Source organism: Anolis sagrei, chromosome 7 (assembly GCF_037176765.1).
Source record: "Anolis sagrei isolate rAnoSag1 chromosome 7, rAnoSag1.mat, whole genome shotgun sequence".
Classification (NCBI taxonomy): domain Eukaryota; kingdom Metazoa; phylum Chordata; class Lepidosauria; order Squamata; family Dactyloidae; genus Anolis; species Anolis sagrei.
This window is the reverse complement of record NC_090027.1, coordinates 17,191,188-17,209,105: the sequence shown is the minus strand read 5'-3', so window position 1 is coordinate 17,209,105 and position 17,918 is coordinate 17,191,188. Positions and strand designations below refer to the sequence as shown.

Below are 17,918 nucleotides of genomic sequence, written 5' to 3'. Positions count from 1 at the left end.
GCCTTAATATTGAATGGTTGTGTTGTTAAAGTGCGAAGTATGGAACCCTGCGCTGATGGTTGGTCAATGCAACTTAAGCAATGTGCAGTCATTGGATTCTTGACAGCAGAAGGTGTCACCCCAAAGCAGATTCATCAGAGAATGCAAGCTGTTGATGATGATTGTGTTGATGTGAGTACTGTGCATCACTGGGCACATTCAACATCTACATTAGACCCCTTGCTAGTTTGGCTCGGAGTTTCAGCCTAGACTGCTATCAATATGCGGACGTCACCCAACTTCTTCTGCACTTGGAGCCTGGAGCAACGTCAATACCAGACAATTTCACCTTATGTTTGGAGGCTCTGTCGAACTGGCTACGTGCTAGTAGATTGAAGGTGAACCCGGCGAACATTGAGATTCTCTGGCATGGCCGCTCGATAGTTCTGACCCATTTGCTACCCACCTTCGATGGTGCTGCCCTATCTCCTTCACCTACCGTTAAGAGCTTGGGTGTCATTTTGTATTCGCAACTGACAATGGAAGCTCAGGTCACTGCTGCCAGCAAACAGGCCTTTTTCCATCTACAACAAGTGAGGCAATTGGTACCCTACCTATCTGATGAGACTGGCAAGAGTCACCCATGCCACGGTCACGTCTAGGCTGGACTATTGCAACGCCCTGTATGTTGGTCTTCCGATGTCTATGACCCGAAAGCTCCATATTGTTCAGAATGCGGCAGCCAGGTTACTCACAAGAACACCCATGAAATGCCATATAACTCCAGTGCTGCAGCATTTGCATTGGCTTCCAAATGATTACCATGGTCTATATAAGATGCTAGTTCTGACCTTTAAAATTCTTTACGGCCAGGGACCATCGTACCTTAGGGACCGCCTCTCCTTCTCCCATCATCGGAGGTCGCAACGACCATCCCAATGTGACTTACTCCATATACTGGGTCCTAGAGAAGTGCACCTGGAAAGGACCAGACGCAGAGCTTTTTCTATTTCTGCCCCTGCCTTGTGGAATTCCTTGCCGCCCTATATGAGAGCCATGCATGAGTTAGGGCTTTTTACCCCAGTACTTAAGACCTGGCTTTTTACTAGACCTTTTGATCTGTGTTAATTTTATCAATATCTGTATGTATGTATTTTTATCCTTTACAATTTTATCCTTTATCCTATACGGTTCCGGTCCAGCGTACCTATCTGAACGCATCTCCTTCTACGTCCCACCCCGGAGTTTGAGATCATCTGGGGAGGCCCTGCTCTCGACCCCATCGCTATCACAAGTGAGGTTGGTGGGGATGAGGAGCAGGGCCTTCTCAGTGGTGGCCCCTCACCTGTGGAACTCACTCCCGGGAGAAATTAGGTCATCAACTTCCCTCCTCTCCTTCAGGAGGAAAGTAAAGACATGGTTGTGGGACCAGGCCTTTGGGCAATCTGACAACTAGATAAGGACAATCAGACGATTAGGACGGACAGGACTGACAAAGTGGAATTGGAAACTGGACTATGAGATGGCGAACGCTGACCGTTAATGAGATGTAATTGGTTTTAGTGGTTTTATTGGCTTTATTGGTTTTATTGTTATAATGCAGAAACTGTTTGTTAACTCTTAATTGCTGCTAGATTGTTTTATACTACTGTTATGTGATGTTGGCATCGAATTGTGCCTTTGTAAGCCGCCCTGAATCCCCTGCGGGGTGAGAAGGGCGGGGTAGAAGTAACCGAAATAAATAAATAAAATAAATCGCCTAGAGCATCTTGGATGGAGGGCGATTAATAAGTAATAAAATGATGATGATGATGATGATGATGAGTAAGTTTAAAGATGTTGAAGTGACACTTTCTGCTATCAAGAATTCAATGACTGCACATTGTTTAAGTCGCATTGACCGACCATCTGCGCAGGGTTCCATACTTCGTACTTTAACAACACAACCATTCAATGCTAAGACTTTCTGCCAAAATGGCACTGTAGAGGAATGTCTACTGAGCAAGCCAGTACCTGCCGCATCCCAGTACTGCCATCTGTTGAGGAGTTACGAAGGTGGAGGCATTACTTTTTATTCAACCCTCGTATTACCAGCAAGTCTCTGTTACATACATACATGTTCAGTTGCTAGTTGCATGAATAGCATTACATGTTACTTTGGCCTTCTTTCTACATCTTTATTAATGGTTGAATGTGAAGAGCTGCTACACATCATACTAGGTTACTAATTAAAGGATCTAGCCCATTGCTATCGGTTCTGGCCATGTGGAAATTTCAGCTGGAGATCTTCTGTATGTAAAGGATGCTCTCTGCATTTGTCTACATTGCCTTTGGATCCTTTCTGTTCCTAAAGCCTGTGTTTTTTTCTTTTCCGCAGCTCATTTATCTGCAAAAGAAGCTGGAGATATGTCCACCCTCTTCGATGTCGGTGGCATAGTTGGTACGTTTGATTGATCTTCATATCTGTTTTCCATGTAAATCTGGGAGGAGAGGGAGAGACAGGAACCTGTGGAGATGGATGGGTGAGCTAATCTCCAGTGGAGGAAAGCTATCACAAGTAGAATGGAAAGGAACTGGACCATGACACTGACCCCACATGATACATACTTCTCTATCACCATCTCTTTCACTAGCTCTCCCTCTTCGCAGTCCACATTTGCGTGATTTAATTTATATCCTACTTTTCTCTAAATATGGGACCAAAAAGTAGCTTCCAATAGAAGGTAAAACAAAACAGCTGAAACAAAATACACCACAAAAGTTTAAAATCTATTAAAGAACCAATCCACTGAAAACCTTGTGGAAAATGAAATGTGATTTTGTCATGCAGGAGGCATTCTGGCTGGTCTCATCTCTGACTACACTGGTGGCAGGGCTACCACATGCTGTACGATGCTGGTTTTGGCTGCTCCTATGGTGAGTATCCTCCAAGGGCCTCCAGCTACCGCAACTATGTGCTTAGGATTGCCAGGTAGCTCTTATGAGAAGAAATACACACACACACTCCCATTTGATAGTTGGAAGGTTTTCCTTTAACATAGACTGAACAAGATGCTAATCTCTACACTTGTTTTTTGTGGTTGTTGATTAAGTACATAGAACAGTAGTTTCCAACCTGTAGTCTGTGGACTACCAATGGGCCACAAGAACGAAAATATGGTCTGTAGCCTTAGCATTACTACACCGTTGCCTCAAAACCATGTGGCAACGAGAGCAACCGGTCTTGCGAACCCTCTTATAAAATCCTCAAACTCTCTTTTCAGAATATATTGGGAACTGCGGTTCAGGTACCTGAGCCATCAAGAAGAGATGTGGCTAAATACCTTACCAAACTAAGAATTCCAGGATCCTATAGGCTGGAACTATGGCAGTTCTAGTATTAGGAAAAAGTTATATACGTAATAAGAAATTCAATGTGCAGATTTGATAAATGTGAATTTAATATGATGTATGGGAATGAATGGAAGAATGGAACATGAATGGATGGATGGAGCTCATAATTTTGGAGACACCAGTATAATATTAAGGCCTGCGCTGACTAACTACCTGCTTGCTGGACTGTAATTAAAAGTTGCTAATAAGAACTGAAAAGTAAAATCTGATAAGAACTGGGACAGTGATAACAGAAATGTTTACAATGATAAGAAGGAAGTTCTCTTCCCAACCTCCTTCAGAGCCTCCCAGTGGCTTGATATCTCCTACTAGCTGCCCCCTTCTTTAGACTTATACCTGCTCTTTAAACTGTAAGTTTAACTTGTTTTTTAATCTGTTTTCTTTTTATAATATTTTTAATTTGCTTTTATATTTGACCTACTTGGGAACTGCAATTCCCCTTGGGCATTTGTGCCCCATCCTATGTTGTGCTGGTCATAGACCGTAATAAATCAATGATTGATTGAAGAAGGAAGTCAACATAAGATCAACACCAATAAAGAAGATCAACATCTGGCCAGGAAACTGAGATGGATCCAAGATGAACGACATCTATCAGTAATTTACAACTTTGAGACTACATCAGCAGAATAAAAGACTCAATCTAATAATGCTCAAAGTGTGGCAGACCTGAGGAGTCTGTTCCACCCGCTGTGCTGTGCTCCATGGGAAGGGCAGAGATAGTGTATTCGGAGAGTGGCAGATAGGCAAAGGAGCAGTCTGGTCACTTTGGGGCTTCTTTCTCAAGGGAAGAGGAAGAGGTGCACTTTTGGAGTTGTAGATTTTGTGCAGGGAGTCAGGTTCTGCTGTATGGAAAACACAGATCTGATCCTTGGCATTGTGCTTGGGGAAAGGATGCATTTTGGAGTTTTGAATTTATGAAGTTATGGAACTATGCATTGGCAAGTTGCAGGAAAGCAGGGTCTGGCCTAACAGGTGATTCTCCAAGGAGGGAGAAAGTGATGGGGTTGTTGCAACCTAGAGCAGGAAACAAGATCCTAAGACAACAATCCACCACACTTGACTGTGGGAAAAACAATCCCTTTTTATTGATGAAAAATGGTTACAAAATAGAGGAAAATGCAAAGTCAAAAAGCCACAGTAAAAATCAGCAAGCAGAAATATCCATGAACTAGATCAAAAACCAAAAGCAACACTAAAATCCTGGAACCTGTTAGCAATCCACTAACCGTACTTGGTGCACTAGAAGCCTCTTGGGATGAAGGCCACGGGAAACGGGAGATCTGCCAAGGTAATGCTTCAGTCTAAAACGATGCCTGATCTAAAGAGTCAACCCGGCGAGAGGCACTTAAAGCTGAGGAAACTGTTTTGTGACATGCCTCCAGGCTTTGAAGCCCTTGTTTCTTTTTCTTTTAATCTGGTTGACCTTCGCAGACTCTGCGATTCACCCCTGTTTTTCCAAATCTGTCCTCTTCTATCCTCATTAAGGATCCCAGGTGTTAGCTTCTCTGGAGAGCTATCACCGCTTGGCTCTGAAACATTCGCATGAGAATGTGTACTTTCACTTTCCAAGCCTGCAGGAGTTTCTTCTACACTGACCTCAGAATCAACATTTTCATTAGCATCAGGAAATACATTTTCATTAGCATCAGGAAATACATTTTCAGTAGCATCAGGAAATACAATCAGAGAATCAGGTTCAGGTTCACACCCAGGCTGAACCACAACAGTGGTAATATTTGGGTGCATGAGGATGAATGCATGCACATGTGTGTGAATGTTGAGTGAAAATGTAATTCTCCTTTGCTTGTTTGTTACCCATGTAATTGTAAATCCAATGTAGTTGCATAGAAACTATATGTCTGTATGTCTAAATGTTTTTCTGTAATCTGATATACCCCCTCACACTGGAAATTGCAAGAAAAAGTCATTCATGACATATAGCATAAATGTTCAAGGGATGAATTGTGTAGCCACTGAGTTTCTATGGATGAAGAAACATTTTTAGTTTGGAAATTCTTAACTTGCTTCTCTGCTTTTTCTTCTAGCTGTTCTTATACAACTCTATTGGCCAGAATGGATTTGCCACATCTATAGGTAAGGCAGGCCATTAAACATCTTCACATCCTGGCGCAGGGCTTGCCCTTGGGTGCATCGCCATGTAGGTTAAATAGTTGTCAATAGGGACATAACTTGCTCAGCGAAATGTCTCCTCTCCCCATTTGCAGTCATGCTGATTATCTGTGGCGGCCTCGTCAATGGGCCTTACGCTCTCATCACAACGGCAGTGTCAGCTGATTTGGTAAGAACGGCATCCAAGCATCAAGGTCTTTCCTTTTATGAACATACACAATCCCTTCGATCTTCTGGAGAGGCCCTTCTCTCGCTCCCACCCCCATCACAAGTGCGAGGGTCTTCTCTGTGGTGGCTCCTCAGCTCTGGAACTCGCTCCCCAGAGAAATTAGACAAGCTCCCATGCTGGCAGTCTTTAGGAAGAGCTTGAAAAATGGTTGTTCCAGTGTGCCTTCAATGACTGAATGAACAATAATCCCTGACCTGACCAAACCCTGCAAAAATCCCCTCGGAAGCACTTTATTTTACCTGCTAGTGCAATTAAATCCTATTTTCGTCCCCTGGATCCCCTGTCCAGATACATTACATTGCTCTCTCACCCAGTGTTTTAATTTTTAATCTTTGCAACCGTCCCTGCCCACTGTGACCAATTTTTTTTTGTGTGTTCAGTCATTGCAATTTTACGTTGTTTGTTGTGCTTATTTATTTTGTTTCTTGTATTGTATTTATTTATTTTCTTTATATTTTACTGTTGTATTCCTATGTTGTATATTTGTATTGCTGTATTGTTGGGCTTGGCCTCATGTAAGCCACCCCGAGGCCCCTTGGGGAGATGGTGGCGGGGTATAAATAAAGTATTATTATTATTACTACTACTATTATTTGAAACATGAAACACAACAAGATGAGTCCACAGCAGACACTCTGCTGGCTGTTGTATTGGATCACACGTCGGACACTTACTATGTTTCTAGGACTGTGTGATGTATTGGCAAATAATGCGTGCAGATCCCAGTAAAGTGGCCTTCTGCAGCTGGCAGATGGTAACTTTGTCAGCGCCGATTGTGTTTAAGTGCAGGCCAAGGTCTTTAGGCACTGCACCCAGTGTGCCCATCACCACTGGGACCACCTTGACTGGCTTGTGCCAGAGTCTTTGCAGTTTGATTATTATTATTGACACAAAAGCACAGTATGTCGCAGCAAACGAGATCTATATGCTGGATTTCGTCTCACAAAATCACAAGTCGAACACTTCCCAAGCGTCTAGGACTGTGTGATTATTATTATTATTATTATTATTATTATTATTGGGGTTACTTGCATTTTGATTGATTTGAAGATCAAGCAAGGCATCAGCTTAATCCATACTCTGATTTTAATTAATTACAAGCAAGTAACATGTACCTGCAATGCAGTGGGAGATGAGGCCTTCCCCAGCATGAATGGGATGCATCCTTCCTCAGCTTGTAAGGGTGAGATCCAGTTAGCAGGCTAGCAGAGGATAATACATTGCATCAATGTATTCGTTGTACAAATCACTTATTTTTTACTAATTCTTCTCTGGATGGGCAATAACAACGAGGAGCTCTCTAGCAGACATCTGTTTTTCAAGCCACGATCAATGGCAGATATGGTGCGAGCCCCCTTTCCTACCCAGGAAGAACCCCTGCCTCTCAAGGCCACCCAGAAAGTACCCAGGCGCATGCTGATGTGGATGCGGTTGGGAGCTGTGCCCCCAAACCCCTGGACTTGTTGCAGTATTCATTGACAGTCTTCCATCCAAGCATTGGCCAAGCCTTACCAAACTTAGTTTGAAAGATCTGACAAAATTTGATGCCTTTAGGACATAGAACTGTGTAAGAACAAACAAAAACTTCTGCAATTGTTGCCAAAAAGTATGAAAAGTTTAAAGATAAAAGAACAGAATTTCCCCCCAAATATTATTAGTGCAGGATTGCATTTGTACTATATTAGGGCACTTGGAAATGTGTGTGAATGTGTCTATACGCTCTTCTACATACACACGTGCGCACACACAGAGCATAATAAAACGCATACATATGCATACAAGCATTTGGCCCACCCACTGTGTTTATTTTCCATTATGTTATTTTGTACTGTTTATTTTACTTGATTGGTTTATTTATTTTATTGTGATGCTATTTTGTTGTTTATATTTTATGTTGCTGTAATGTATAGCTGGGCTTGGCCTCATGTAAGCTGCTCTGAGTCCCCTTTGGGGAGATGGTGGCAGGGTATAAATAAAGATGATGATGATTATGATTATTATTATTATATCAAAATTGCCTGAAATTTTAATCACTTTTTCTTCTCCTCCACCACAGGGCACTCATGAAAGTCTCCAAGGAAATGCAAAGGCTCTTTCCACCGTTACAGCCATTATTGATGGAACTGGATCTGTAGGTCAGTTGCTGGAGAACATAGGAGCTGCATTGGCAGATGATGTTTTGGAGCCAACTGTTTTGTGATAGTGGTCTGTCCCATACTGTTCAGCAGAGTATAGGGTGAACATTGATCAGCAAAATAATGTCTGGAACACAGAACGGTCTCAGTCAGCTAGGATCATTAGATCAGTGTTGAGATCTGAATTCCTCCTGCAAATTGAAAAAGTTTGGTTACTCAGACCCACCTTTCATAGCATCAGGAACTGGGCTTCTCTCTTGCCTGCTTTCTTGCTGAGTCTTTGCATTGTTCTCATTTTGTTCTGCAGGTGCTGCTCTTGGACCCTTGTTAGCAGGGGTAATTTCACGCTCCAGTTGGGACAATGTCTTCTACATGTTGATATCGGCAGATGTCCTGGCTTGCCTAGTGAGTTCATTTTGCTAAATTGTCTGTATCAATATATTGCCCTTGTATGTTGCCTACGAGAAGCTCGGCCTGTCATTGAACATCGAGAAAATCAAAGTGCTCTTCTAGCAGTCACCAGCCAATCCCTCTCCAATGCCAGAAATACAGCTGAATGGTGTAATATTTACTATTTGTTTACTATTTCTGCTACCTTGGCAGCCACGCCTCCACAAAAGTCAACATTGACACTGAAATACAACACTGCCTGAGCTCTGCGAGTGCAACATTTTTCCAAATGAAGCAGAGAGTGTTAGAGGCCCACCTAGGGATACCAAGGTGCTTGTTTATAAAGCTATTGTCCTCCCAACCCTGCTATATGCCTGCGAAACATGGACTATCTACAGACGTCACATGAAACTCACATGAAGCATTGAAAGCGATGATCCTACACCATCAACTCTGCTGGACCGGCCACATTGTCCGAATGCCCGACCACCGTCTCCCAAAGCAGTTGCTCTACTCCGAACTCAAGAATGGATCCTATTTGGATTGAAAGGTGCCCTTAAAGAGGTTCAGAGAATGGAGAAAAGCCTGTGCGAACACCAGCAAGACCTGCAATTGTAATATTGGGTTGTTGTAGGTTTTCAGGCTCTATGACCATGCTCTAGAAATATTCTCTTCTAACGTTTCGCCTGCATCTGTGGCAAGCATCCCCAGAGGTTGTGAGGTCCTCACAATCTCTGAGGATGCTTACCATAGATGCAGGCGAAATGTCAGGAGAGAATGCTTCTAGAACATGGCCATATAGCCTGAAAAACCTACAATAACCCAACATCCCTAGTTAATTTAGAGGACTCCAAACTTGGCATTTATTGAGTAATTTCTCAGTCAAAGGCTTAACAGAATCAGAGTTTTTTTAAAAAAAAAAAAAAGCAGAAGCAATACTAAATATTAATATATCATGTGACCATGGTTCCGAGTGCTCTAAAGAAGCTTTGGAGCCAACTTTTAAGATGGTGCATGGACCACATACTTCTTTCAATGCATGTCAGCATGCTGGAAGAAGCAAAGACGACCAGTACTGAAGGGATGGTCCTCCACCATCAACTCCACTGGACCGGCCACATTGTCCAGATGCCCGACCACCGTCTCCCAAGCAGTTGCTCTACTCTGAACTCAAGAATGGAAAACAGAATGTTGGTGGACAGGAAAAGAGATTGAAAGATGGGCTCAAAGCCAATCTTAAAAACTGTGGCATAGACACCGAGAACTGGGAAGCTTTGGCCCTTGAGCGCTCTGGCTGGAGGTCAGCTTTGACCAGCAGTGCTGTAGCATTTGAAGAGACACAAATGGAGGGCGAAAGAGAGAAACATGCCAAGAGGAAGGTGCATCAAGCCAACCCCAACCGGGACCGCCTTCCACCTGGAAACCAATGCTCTCACTGCGGGAGAACATGCAGGTCAAGAATAGGGCTCCACAATCACCTACGGACCCACCGCCAGGACACCGAACTTGGAGGACAATCTTACTCAGACAACGAAGGGATCTCCTAAGTGATGTTGCCTTCTGCCTCAGGTGTAAAGTTTTGGGGGACAGCATACACTGCTTATGCCCACTGATGGCTCAGCCTAAGCTTCTACCCATGTCATCAATGCCCAGGTACACTGCGAGCCTTTCACAAGAGAAGCCACAGAAACTAATTTTGTGTGTGTCTTCTGCTTTCAGTTTCTGTCACGTGTGGTGTTCAAAGAAATGCGAGGATGGTGCGGCAGCTACACAAGGAAAAGAGGGTAGGTGTTGACAGAACCACAAAGCCTTGGAGCTCTTCCAGGAGTTGTTTGTCATAGAATAGAATAGAATCTGTTTTCAGGACCTGAATTGTACACCAGTGATTCAAAGCATCCAGCCCAATTTCCCCAGCTTGGCCTTCTCTAACCTAATACACTACATATCTCCGCCCATGCATTGGTTGTGTGTGATGTGATCAGTAATCCAAAACATTTGGTTATGAGAGGCTACTCCATAGATGTATCCTTATGTTAACTTTTCTGCCATTGCTGCTGCCACCTATAATTTTACTGAATGTACTTGATACTTGCACTGAGCTGCTTTAGGAGATATTGTATTTGAATTGTGATGTGGTGGTCTTGGATTTACTTACCTATGCCAAATGTGACTACACAAAATGCGCAGGAATTTCCAGGGAAGGAATACAGTTTGCCAGCGGAGGGGTTTTCAAAAACTCAACTGATAAACTTATCGGCACATCAACATGAAGCAATGGAGACTACAACTTACTCTCTGTATTACAGCATTTAATTCTTGTACCAAAACGTCTCAGTGCAGAAAAGTACATGGCACATCCTTTGCCATGTTCAAATCCAGAGCACCAAAGTGAAGATTTGACCAGGATGCTTAAAAAAAAGGTTGACATCCCTAAAAAAGATAGACCAATGGGTTTCTGTGAGTTTTCCAGGCTGTATGGCCGTGTTCCTGAAGCATTCTCTCCTGACGTTTCGCCTATACCTAGGGCAGGAATCCTCGGAGGTCCTCAGAAGACCTCACAACCTCTGAGGATACCTGCCATAGATGTGGGCGAAACGTCAGGAGAAAATGCTTCTGAAACATGGCCATGCAGCCAGGAAAACTCACAGCAACCTAGCGATTCTGGCCATGAAAGTCTTCGACAAGACAAGAAAAGACCACTCTGCCATGTTTCCTTAACCAATACTAACAGCAAACTTCTCCTGTATATGCCTTTGTAGCTCTTGTGTGGCCTTAACTCACCCAATAGTGTTGGATACAAAATAGTTTGCAGTGTGAGTATGTCCATCCCTTTTGTGTATGTCCATCCTTCAATTTAACGGAGGGGAAATGTGCAAATTTCAGTCTATGATTTTTTTGTCTGTCTCTTTCCTGATTTCATCCTCCTTTGTGACATCTGTGAGCTAAGTAGGTTATTTCTACAGGAAGGTATTAAGACCCAACACATAAAAATTCAGAAAATTGCATTGGATAGACCACATCAACTCTAGTTTCTGATACAAAACATATTCCACCCAGTAGTCACCATCTGCTCACCCACAGAAAACCATATACAGGGTTAGTCAAAATGCATAGGCCAATAAGCCATTCAATTGAATGGCTTATTGGCCTATGCATTTTGACTAACCCTGTATAATACCCTTGACACTATAATGTAATATAATATATTATATATACATATAATATTTATAACATTATAATGTAATATAATATAATACTAATAATATGATATTATAATTATATATTTTATATTACATGTAATATTACAATAGTATAGTATAGTAATATATAATAGTGATATTGTACTATGCTAATAATAGAATTATTAGAAGTGGCGCAGTGGGTTAAAGCACTGAGCTGCTGAGCTTGTTGACCGAAAGGTTGCAGGTTCGAATCTGGGGAGTGGCATGAGCTTCTGCTGTCAGCCCCAGCTTGTGCCAACCTAGCAGCTTGAAAAAATGCAAATGTGAGTAGATCAATAGGTACGGCTCCACGTGACCTTGGAGATGTCTATGGACAACGCCAGCTCTTCGGCTTAGAAATGGAGATGAGCACCATACCCCAGAGTCGGACACGACTGGACTTCATGTCAGGGGAAAACCTTTACCTTTATGTTTATATATACATATATCTTGTAAGCCACTCTGAGTCCCCTTTGGGGTGAGAAGGGTGGCATATAAATGCTATAAATAAATAAATAAATAAATAAATAAATAAATAAATTTAATGGGACCAGTTGCTCTCAGTACAATGGTGTAGTAACAGTGAGGCTGTGGACCATATTTTAGTTCTTGCGGACCACTCGTGGTCCACAGACCAGAGGTTGGGAACCACTTGTTTAAAGCATCCACAGATCCCTTTGGCAATCCACTTGCCCAGCGAAGAAAGTGCCCAGCTACATCTACAAACTTTTGTGGTCACTCAGACTTCTTGGAGTAAATCCTGTGTTCCTGGATTGATGGCTGGAGGAAGCAGTTCTAGACATGCATCGTGTAGACTCCCCACAGCAGCTGAGCGATGAGTCCATTCATTTTGGCCATATAGACCATTTTGGCCATATAGACCTCATTCATTGCACAGTTTAAGTTAAGGATATCTATGTCTTGAGAAGGAGCAAAGCTTTGAAAAGTTCATTTATAATTCCCCAAACCTTGGTGATGTCAACAATTCAAGGGAATAGTTATTTATTTCCCTAGCACTCAACACGGCCCAATAAGCTCAACCATCGGGAGTGTGAATTAAGTAGCTCTCATCCTAAAAGCATGCCAATGACCATTCATTTCTTACACAGTAGTTTCATAGATGAGTCCTTTAGGTGACATTGTGCAAGACAGAGGAACGTCTCCACAAGCAATAAGAAATCATTATTTTAGAAGGGCAAAGCACCAGAGCACTGGAATGCTAGATGTCTACACAAATCACTTTGTGATGCTCAGTCTGGACCACAGCACATATAGGCAAACATGTTTGTAAAGCAACATAAGTCTTTAGATGTCCTTACGTTGCACTTTCAATAATCCCTCATTTTGGGCTAGACAGGATTGACTGCAAAGATATAGAGTGGGCGACGCATGGCTCGAGGGCAGTACATGTGAAAAAGATCTTGGAGTCCTTGTGGACAAGTTAAACATGAACCAATAATGTGATGCGGCAGCCAAAAAGCTAATGGGATTTTGGCCTGCATCAATAGGAGTCTAGTGTCTACATCCAGAGAAGTCATGCTACCCCTCTATTCCACCTTGGTTAGACCACATCTGGAATATTGTGTCCAATTCTGGGCACCACAATTGTGGAGAGATATTGACAAGCTGGAATGTGTCCAGAGGAAGGCAACTAAAATGATCAAGGGTCTGGAGAACACGCCCTATGAGGAGCGGCTTGAAGAGCTGGGCATGTTTAGCCTGAAGAAGAGAAGGCTGAGAGGAGAAATGATAGCTATGTATAAATACATGAGAGGAAATCATAGGGAGGAGGGAGCAAGCTTGTTTTCTGCTTCCCTGGAGACTAGGACGTGGAAGAATGGCTTCAAACTACAAGAAAGGAGATTCCATCTGAACATTAGGAAGAACTTCCTAACAGTGAGAGCTGTTCAGCAGTGAAACTCTCTGCCCTAGAGTGTGGTGGAGGCTCCTTCATTGGAAGCTTTTAAACAGAGGCTGGATGTCCATCTGTCGGGGTGCTTTGAATGCAATTTTCCTGCTTCTTGGCAGGGGGTTGGACTGGATGGCCCATGAGGTCTCCTCCAACTCTATGACTCTATGAACTGTAGAGCCTAAAACTACAGGTTTCCCTCTGTTCTGAAGCAACAAAAACACTTCGAACACCTTAAATATAAATATAATAATAATAATAATACGTTATTTGTACCCCGCTACCATCTCCCCAAGGGACTCGGTGCGGCTTACATGAGGCTGAGCCCACAACACAACAATAAACAATAGCAACGGTAATACAAAACAATAAATAAACCCATAGGCAGAAAATAAGTAATAAACATTAACAATAACACGACATTTTACTTCTCATAAGTGCAAGACACTAACTAGAGTCGATCCCAACCTTTCCGTGCTGTATTTCTCTGTACCTTATTGTGTCCTAGCTCCCACCAATACTTTCCTTCCTGTGCTGACGCCTTTTAATGATTGTATAAAGACATAATAACAATAACAATAATAATAATAATAATAATAAATGATTTCCAGAGGAAATTTTTTTCAAGACGATCATATCTTGGAAAACGATCAGTCCTGCAAGCGAACTGTTTTGTGTCCCTTCCCAATCTTTCTCTGTATCTCTGTAGTCCTATATCAAGCTTTGTGGGCTCACGAATCACCCGCCCAATCTTTTGATTTGGTGTGCTTCGGAGAGAAAAAGAAGACATTGGTCATAATTCAAAGCACTGGTTCTCAAAGCTGACAATAGTCAAAGGTGTGCACATAAGCACCAAACCCGTGTGCGCTCTTTTCCTTTCTCTTAAGAACCCCGGTACCACTACATGTTGGTTGTATTTACAGGTCAAACACCTCTTTTTGAGTACGCATGCTCTGGGTCCAAAAGTCACGGTAAGTCCACAACACTGCTGCAAACCCATTGATAAGCCTCCTGGTTTCTGGTCTCTTTTTGGTGCCATTGGTTCAAAACTTCCTAATTCCTTTCTTGACCCTCGACCACCTTGGTTCGATTACACAGGGCTACTGGACTTTACTCTCTCTTCTTGGTGATGTTTGGTTTCTAGGGGTGCAAAAATTTCAAGGCTTAAAAATCATTTAATTTGCACTATTCTCTTGGCTTCTTGGTTTGTATTTGTATTGATTTCCCTTGGTATGAAATGGGGAAGGGTGAACCTAGAACAGGGAGTGTAGATGGTAATATTAAGTTATGATCAGGATGTAAAGTCTGAGAGGAACATGTTCACATTCCTAGGTAAACAAAGTAGCTGACCACAGATTTCACATCAGGTTTTTATATTATGCTTATATTATGGGGGCCCTAGTGGCGCAGCAGAATAAACCACTGAGCTACTGAATTGGTGACCAAAAGGTTGCCGGTTTGAATTCAGGGAGTGGGGTGAGCTCCCACAGTTAGGCCCAGCTTCTACCAACCTAGCAGTTCAAAAACATGTAAATGTGAGTAGATCAATAGGTACCACCTTAGTGGGAAGGTAACAGTGTTCCATGCAGTGAGGCTGGGCACATGACCTAGGGGGTGTCTATGGACAACGCTGGCTCTTTGGCTTAGAAATGGAGATGAGCACTGCCCCCCAGAGTCAGACACAGCTAGACTTAATGTCAGGAAAAACCATTATCTTTGGGAGGATGCATTACTGCAAAACAGAATGCTCCTTTTCAGGGTCCCAAACAGCCAGACTCACCCTTTCGCAGACTTCATTTCTAACAGTCAAGAAGCATTACCTTCCAATGAATTTGAACCTCTGCAAATCTTGGGAGCCCCCAAAATCTTGTAATACCTCCATTTTAGTCACTGATGCCGTTATTTAAGCTGTCTAGAGACCCCGGTGGAGCAGCAGGTTAAACTGCTGAGCTGCTGAACTTGCTGACCGAAAGGTCAGCGGTTTGAATCTGGGGAGCAGGGTGAGCTCCCACTCTTAGTCCCAGCTTCTGCCAACCTAGCAGTTTGAAAACATGCAAATGTGAGTAGATCAATAGGTATCGCTTCTGTGGGAAGGTAACAGCACTCCATGCAGTCATGCTGACCACATGACCTTGGAAGTGTCTATGGACAATGCTGACTCTTTGACTTATAGGTGGAGATGAGCACCGCCCCCTAGAGTCAGACATGACTAGACTTAATGTCACGAGGAAAACTTTACTAAAAAAGATAACTTGAAAAAATGTACACTTTTTGCAGGGCCAATTTTTTTTGGTTGCCTTTTATTAGTAAAGCACAATGTACACCATGCACTAGATAGAGTGATAGGTAGATGAGATGAGATAGATCTATCATTTATTTATTTATTTATTTACAGTATTTATATTCCGCCCTTCTCACGCCGCAGGGGACTCAGGGCGGATTACAATGTACATATACATGGCAAATATTCAATGCCAGAGACACACAACATATATAGACAGACACACAGAGGCTATTTAACATTCCAGCTTTTTCATGAGGGTATTCTGGCCACCAGGGGAGCTGTCGCTTCACTGTCCATTTGTGACACTGATGAAGTACTTCCTCATTCTTTGCATGCTTGCTGGAGATTTTTATGACGTCCTAAATTAGCCTCCCCGCATAAGCGATACCTAAATTTCCTACTTGACAGATGCAACTGTCTTTCGGGCTGCAAAAGTTGACAGCAAGTTACACAAATTGGTCGGAAGCTCACTCCGACCCAGGCTGGCTTTGAACTTACGACCTTTTGGTCAGTAGTGATACTAATGCAGCTGACTCCCAACTGTATACAAATGGGTTGTTGTAGGTTTTTTCGGGCTATATGGCCATGGTCTAGAGGCATTGTCTCCTGACGTTTTGCCTGCATCTATGGCAAGCATCCTCAGAGGTAGTGAGGTCATATATGCAAATGGTTTCATTATTATTATTATTATTATTATTATTATTATTATTATTTCCTGCATTTATTAACCGCCGCTCTCAGCCCTAGGGCGACTCGCGGCGGTGTACAGCACACAAAAGACAATTTACAATGAGCCAAGACGACAAAACCAACATCACTACTACACATCATCTAATTACACTAAAAATCCGCTCCGTCTTATCATAGAATCATAATCAATCTCGTAGTCGTAGTCCGTTCCAGTTGTCATTTCCAGTTACTATAGCACTCAGTTAAATGCCTTCTCGAATAGCCATGTCTTCAGGCTCTTCGGAAGGCCATAAGGGAGGGCGCCTGTCTGATGTCAGCAGGGAGGGTGTTCCACAGCCGGGGGGCCACCACCGAGAAGGCCCTCTCTCTCGTCCCCGCCAGACGTGCCTAATATTACTAATATTAATAATATTACTAATATTACTAATATTAATAATATTACTAATATTATTTCATTTAGAGTCATCTTAAAAGCTTGAAAAGAAGCTGATATAAAATCCATAGAAAACAAAACAGTATCATTTTTAATTTGAGATTTTCAGTGTCCTCCTTATTTCAGAAAATGCTCAAAGACTGTATCCAAAGCTACATCTGTCATGGAACCATTCTGAATACGTACCTATGTAGGTTCAACCTGGGTTCAGAGAAAGCAGTTCTTCCCTCGGTCTTCTGAGATGATGCTATTTCTAACCGATCTTCTTGGTTCTTTCAGCTTTAAGGAATTTTGACGTGATCCATCTGACCAGAGGAGGAGCCCCTTGGAAGCAACGAGGAAGAGTGTGGCTGAGAGGGTTGGTTTCCCTTCATCGCTCCCTCTCACAAGTCCACAGGAGGAATTCACGGAGCCAACATGAATCATGAACCAGAAACAAACTGAACTCTCATTCCAAGCATCAACCGAGTTGATCGTCGGCCGCATTTCCTATATTTTGTTTTTAAATGATGGGCAGAAGGGAGCAGGAAGAATGGTTTAGCAAGTTCAAGATGAAAGGAACGGTTGTCTTTTGTATCTGTGCCAAATCCCAAGGCCTCAGTTTTCAATCAGTTGCCAGCTGCATCCTTTTTATTACTGCTCTTTTTTATTATTATTATTACAAACGGTGCTGAACCAGTTGGTTGTTGGTGTCTGTCTGCTTAGGACTCAGTGGTTCTCAACCTTCCATATGCCGTGACCCCTTAATACAGTTCCTCGTGTTGTGATGACTCCCAACCATAACATTATTTTCATTGCTACTTCATGACTGTCATTTTGCTACTGTCATCAATCGTCATGTAAATATCTGATATGCAGGATGTATTTTCATTCATTGGACAACATTTGGCACAAATACCCAACACGCCCACATTTGAATACTGGAGGGGTTGGGGGGGGGGGTGGAGATTGATTTTGTCGTATTGTCGAAGGCTTTCATGGCTGGAATCACTAGGTTCTTGTAGGTTTTTTCGGGCTATAGGGCCATGTTCTAGAGGCATTTCTCCTGACGTTTTGCCTGCATCTATGGCAAGCATCCTCAGAGGTAGTGAGCCTCACTACCTCTGATGATGCTTGCCATAG

General features: G+C 42.7%; 1 protein-coding gene across 2 annotated transcripts in view; it reads left to right on the top strand.

Annotated features, from left to right (window-relative positions):
- SLC37A2 (solute carrier family 37 member 2) overlaps positions 1 to 17,474 on the top strand; it is a 66,672-nt gene extending 49,198 nt beyond the window's left edge. Inside the window, exons 11-19 of one of the 2 annotated variants that reach the window (XM_067470696.1) lie at positions 2,357 to 2,419; positions 2,810 to 2,895; positions 5,421 to 5,469; positions 5,601 to 5,674; positions 7,791 to 7,869; positions 8,177 to 8,274; positions 9,979 to 10,043; positions 14,313 to 14,360; positions 17,076 to 17,474. In XM_067470696.1, the coding sequence (XP_067326797.1) occupies positions 2,357 to 2,419; positions 2,810 to 2,895; positions 5,421 to 5,469; positions 5,601 to 5,674; positions 7,791 to 7,869; positions 8,177 to 8,274; positions 9,979 to 10,043; positions 14,313 to 14,331 (533 nt within the window). In that variant the 3' untranslated portion in view covers positions 14,332 to 14,360; positions 17,076 to 17,474. The remainder of the gene's footprint in view (positions 1 to 2,356; positions 2,420 to 2,809; positions 2,896 to 5,420; positions 5,470 to 5,600; positions 5,675 to 7,790; positions 7,870 to 8,176; positions 8,275 to 9,978; positions 10,044 to 14,312; positions 14,361 to 17,075) is intronic. The other variant, XM_067470697.1, reaches the window with a different exon arrangement.
- The last annotated feature ends 444 nt before the right edge of the window (positions 17,475 to 17,918 follow it).